The following is a 5,592-nucleotide window of genomic DNA, read 5'->3' as shown; positions in this document are numbered from 1 at the left end:
GTCCTGAGCAGATGTGTCCTGTTCAGGAAGGATTGCCGCAATGATCGGACAGGAAAGGAGCAGGAAACGCTCCTGTTTTCTGATAACATCTGACATTTCTTCACACTTTCTGTCGTCACAACCGCGTCTGAGAGCGTGAAGCTGAGCTGGGTTTTGTTTTTGTTTTTGACACGAGGAAGTTCGCCAAAGGGACTCCCCCAAAAAATAAAAAATAAAAAATAAACATTGTCCTGTCTGAGCAGAAAACACACAYGAACATTTGAGGAAAAACCGGGGCTGAATTCAAGCTAACACGGAACAATGTCAGTCAGGAACAACACGAACACGTACCTCCCTCACGCGCCACTTTGGAACCGTCCAGTTCGAGAAAGGAAAAAAAAAAGACAAGAAAACTAGTCCACATATAAATAGTTAAATATCCCCCRCGAAGAAACAAGAAGAAACCACCGCGGTTGGAACGTCCCGAACGACGAGACGCACAATAGTAGCTGTCGGGACAAACTTGGTTGTAAACGAGAGGAGGAGGAGGAAGGAGGAGGAAGAGGAGGGAGGGAGGGAGCAGGAATGCCAGGAATGATGGAATTCAGTTCCTAGCAGGTGGTGAAAGCGGAGCTCGCTGATTGGTGGAGCTCTGGAGGAATGATATCAGCATTTATTGTGTTGTTGGAGCGTTGCATCACGCTKTCACTGATCCTCAGGGACTTGTAACAGATTACTGGAGAACCGCGGAGGGTTTCCTGCCTGGAACAGAACCCAGCAGCAGAACTACATATTATATCATTTATAATATATAATGATATTTAACTTTATTTTGTAGTTGTCTCGTTGTGTGTGTGTTTTTTATTTTATTTGTTTATTATTTTTTTCAACAAGTAGCTTTTTTCTTAAAGTGACAGTTCAGATCTTTAGAAGTGGAGGTTATGAACACTAAAGTGATAGTCTGGTAATTTTCAAAGTATGTTCTGTCAAACAGTCCTCAAAGTTTGAGTGGTCACAGAACACAGAAGAAAAAAGACTTCCTCAAAAAATACAAACCAACCCCCACCTCATGTTAATTTTTTATTTTACTTTATTTTTTTTAATGGGCCTTGTTTTATGAGCCTAAAAACATCTAAATATAAAACATATAAATTTTAAACAATCTTCTGGGAATGTTATAGATTTTCTGATGTTGATTGTAAAAACATTCAAACATAAGTGATTGCTGCTAATGTTCCACAATAGTTCCAGTTGTTGAGGAACTCAAATTTCTGAAGTCGGACTGATGTCAATTCCGAGTTGAAAGAGAACACAGGAAGATAAATCATTTTTATGTCAGCATCATGTATTGTTAGCTTGTTTTTGTTTTCTATTAGGCGTAGTCCATGAAATACAAAAAAGAGCAGAAGCGTTAAGATCATCTGAGGATAACTTGCCTGATAAACTTTGTAAAGACTTGAAAACCTGAATAAACACAACTTGAACCTCTAACTGTAGGGTGACACAATGTTGGGAACAGCAAAATGTTGAACTGAAAATTGTCCAAGAAAAKCTGTGCGTGCTCAGGACAGGGTTTGTAACAGATACAGTAATGGCTGGTTGCTCACCAGCAAGGAAAACAAAAGGAAAAACATTTAACATCTGAGGACRGATTTGAACCTGCTTCAAGATGACTCACCAGGAAAGGGATGATTAATGGGGAAAAAAAATAACATGTTGACTCACTTACCTTGTAACAAACAACCTTTTAGGTTTTGTTTCGTTTTGCTTTTTAAAGATGCCATAAATATTGTTTTTCTTCATAATAGCCTAGTACGTTTAGTCAAATTCGCTGTTTGAAGATAGTCTAAGTCAGGGGTGCCCAAACATTTTCCCTGAGGGGGCCAAAATCAAAATCTATCCATGGCTGCGGGCCAAATGCAGTTATATAATACATGAAATACAAATACTTTTTTAAGTAAAGTCCTTTATTTTTAACGATTAAGCTATGCAATGGCCCTCTTTGGTTTTAGTCTGTGCACTTGGAGAAAGTCTGCCATACTCTCAAGAAGCAAAGGCTCATGGGACATTTCATAAATTGATAAAATATGAGTTTTTGTGGCCTATAACAGTGGTTCCCAAACATTTTATCTTCTGACCCACAAACTATCTATGGCAAAAACGTGTGACCCCAAATATTACTGGTCTGAGTACACGAACTTCATTAATAACCCTAAAACACAGGCATTGTGACAATCTAAACAGCTTGTAACAAATTTAAACACTTATTTATATTAATTTTGTGTTTTTGTAGTAGTTGTAGGAAAAATATTACATCAGCAATTATTTTATTACCCTTTAAATTGATTTCTGGAGATTATCCAAGTTGCTTCATGACCCATAATTGGGTCCCAAGCCCAACTTTGGGAACCAAAATGCAGTGGTTCCCAAACTTTTCAGCTTTTGACCCACAAAATAACAGTAGCAGAGACCTGTGCCCAATATTTTTTATACTACATTTATCCATTTTAAATATACTAACCTCACTCCTTTGTAACTACTAAGGCAAAAATGTAATTAATTCAGAAAATATTTTCAGGACCCCATCTTGATGTTTCGGGACCCCACTTTGGGTCCTGACCCCAACTTTGGGAAACACTGCCTTATAAAGTGTGTAAATCTACATGCGGGGTTAAATCTGATCTAAATATTTCTTGTTGTCGTTTCATGTTTAATCCTAATAAATCAAAGATATGTCAGCACCATGACTGAAAACTACCTTCACTACAGCCCTTTTATATAGTCATTTGACCAAAGTAAATACTGTGCTTCTACCTATAGGATAACAGGTTACAACCTTGTAACTTTGGGAACTGTTGGTGGGCCAAATCAAATGACTTGGCAGGCCAAATTTGGCCCGCGGGCCCCACTTTGGGCTCCTCTGGTCTAAGTGGTTACTTGTTACTGTTTTACCCTCCTGATCTGTGCAGCAGCACTAATGATCAGAAAGTCAAAATCCAAAAGCTGTGAGTAACTTATTTTTAACTTCATCAAAACAAACATTTTAACTGATTTGCATGGTGTCCATGCACCATATTTTAGACAAAACCACTACATATCTCCACACATAAACCCATCAGTAAACAGCGATAAACACTGCATAAATCTTTGAGCTGCCACAGTAGGACAAGCCAGACAGCATTACGAGTTCAACAAATGAGACACCTGAATAATGTTTGATTGCACTCTCACTACTAAAAATAACTCACTCATTAGTTCACTAAAACGACTGACATTATTTAAAAAGAAAGCCACATTTTATAAATAAAATCAAGTAGTCAAAATTAAAGATAAAGCATTGAATAAGTCATATCCAAAACATATCCAACAATGAAAAATATTAAATATATTCAAAATAGTCTAAACAGGGAAGATGCAGACATAAGCAACTTACTATTTTGACTAAGATGGAAGCTTTTTTTGTCTTTAAATTTGACTTGTTGAAGAAACCTCATCTTGAAAAGAAAAACACAGCTGAAGAGAACTATTGTGATTATATTATAAAACTTTATTAAACTTCTTTTTTTATGGCGATTCATCCTTCTACAGCAAGGTATTACAAAGTACCAGTACACACCCTGCCATCAAAAGACTGCAGTGGACGACGAAAACAACTTGAAAGTATAAAAATTCAACACATCATTGGTAAAGTAAGTATATGTGTTGTTTGTACGTTTATTTTTGGGATACAAAAGCTTGTGGCTCGCTTCAAATTTAGGGAGACCAAAGAAGCGAATCCCGAAAAGGTCAGTTTAAGGGTCAAAAGTTGTTTTCACTGTTAGTATGAGGCGAAGTTTATGTGTTTATTTATTGTGATTTGGGTTATTTACAATTATTGATTARATGTCTGCTAGGCTGTGAGGCAATTTTTTTTCCAATTGAGTTTAGTAAGTTACTCAATATTTAACTACATGTAGACTTTCATTACTAAACAGACAGTGCAGTGACAATACATGCATGACACTATATACTATAATGTATAGTATAGTTTTATACATTTAATAAAGAAATTTCAAATACACACATAAAAAATAACAACAGTGTTTGTTATGAGGAAGTATTATGTGAGGAAATCCATGGTTATCCTCATTTCAACAAAAGCTGCATCAAATTAAAATGGACGAAGCAACTCCAGTAAACATCCACTGTCCAAAACTGAAACCAAAACATCCCGTACCAATAAAGGATCATTTCAATGGATTTAACTTTTCAGTTCTGGTTTTATGTCTACCATAGATAAAATATCAGTCGCTGGATAAATCACTCAAAATTCACTTCTTTTTAATATATTTTAACAAACTTGCACACTACTGTGATCTGGAGAGTGAAACTCCAAACCCACAAGTCAAACACTAACGCAGATAAATTATAATACGTGCATGGTTTCTGAAACTACGTTGAAGCCTATTACATCAGTCATAGGTCCCAACAAGGTCAGCAGTGTTCACGTAAAACCATTCAGATGTAACTAGAACACGATGCCAAACTCAGGTCATTAAACTTGAGGTAAATGTTTCAAGCTGTGTTAACACAAGATTTGTGACTTTTACATTTCACTGATTGTACGTGTCCCTCTCAGCGGTTTCTTCTGACTCACTGCCACCCACAATCAGAAAGGTCGAACACTTAGTACAACTGGGAATTTTATTAAGTCTGTCTTTCAAAAGGACAGTTTTTTTTCCTGCAACTACCATGAGTTTAATGAGAAAGAGCATGTGTACACAGGCAGCGTCATGTTTACAGAGCCCACAAAATGACACAGGATGTAAGTAATGAAGATTAGAGTGTGATTGTTCCAGTCACAGTTAGTCAAGGTGTAAAAAAAAAAAAGGGAAAGAAAGGACGGATCATGGAAATGGTTTTTCATAATCTGCATCAGGACATGTTTGAAACAGGTGGCTTCCTCCACCAGCCCCTCCACATCTTCTTCAATTTCCTGGAGCTGTATGACACCGTCTTCCACAAACCTATAAAAAATGACACAAAAACATTGTGTCCACATCGAGACAGTTTTTTCACAGAGAAGACTAAAAAATATGCTCCTATAACATATCTATAAATAAATCTAAGATATACAGTGTTAAATAGTGAGCTTCAAAGTAGCTGGTCGGTTCCCCCCTCCCAAACTAAACTACACATCCCACTACAGCTCTCAAGTTRGCCTTCCAATATAAAGCTGTTATTCTTTCTAACGATGCAGCAAATAAATTCATTTCCAGAAGCGTTATACAATTTATTTGACTGATCTAAAGCTTTCCTACTATAGATCAACTGTAAGAGTTCTTACCAGCTGTTGCAATGCCTTTGATAGTTTGTGTTATGCTGGACGACTTCACGATAGATGAGATACCTGTGAAACATTTACCATTTCATCAGTGGCTGCTGTCTATGAGCAGATTGTGTACACAGTTGTTGAGGCAGTTTTCTATAAAGATTTATGCATAATATTAGCCTTTTATCTGCACCATCTACTCTAAAGAGATTTCTTATTCACTGAAATAAAAAAGTACAAATATTGTTTCAGCTTATCTTTATTAAAACATATTGATGATGAGTAGTTGAACCATACAGCCC

At 36.6% G+C, this 5,592-nt stretch overlaps 2 protein-coding genes across 2 annotated transcripts in view; both read right to left on the bottom strand.

Moving 5' to 3' along the window:
* The window catches only part of vgll4b (vestigial-like family member 4b), a 33,331-nt gene extending 32,815 nt beyond the window's left edge, over window positions 1-516 (bottom strand). The window contains exon 1 of the mRNA XM_014004111.1: window positions 331-516. The gene's annotated coding sequence lies outside the window, so the exon portion shown is untranslated. The remainder of the gene's footprint in view (window positions 1-330) is intronic.
* Window positions 517-3,505: 2,989 nt separating this feature from the next.
* tamm41 (TAM41 mitochondrial translocator assembly and maintenance homolog) overlaps window positions 3,506-5,592 on the bottom strand; it is a gene marked incomplete in the record, with an annotated part of 6,856 nt that continues 4,769 nt past the window's right edge. The window contains 2 exon segments of the mRNA XM_014004105.1: window positions 3,506-4,985; window positions 5,306-5,368. Of these exon segments, the coding sequence (XP_013859559.1) occupies window positions 4,894-4,985; window positions 5,306-5,368 (155 nt within the window).

The sequence above is a fragment of the Austrofundulus limnaeus genome, unplaced genomic scaffold (assembly GCF_001266775.1).
Source record: "Austrofundulus limnaeus strain Quisiro unplaced genomic scaffold, Austrofundulus_limnaeus-1.0 Scaffold22, whole genome shotgun sequence".
Classification (NCBI taxonomy): domain Eukaryota; kingdom Metazoa; phylum Chordata; class Actinopteri; order Cyprinodontiformes; family Rivulidae; genus Austrofundulus; species Austrofundulus limnaeus.
The sequence above is the reverse complement of the archived record's forward strand: the minus strand, read 5'-3'. Positions and strand labels throughout refer to the sequence as shown.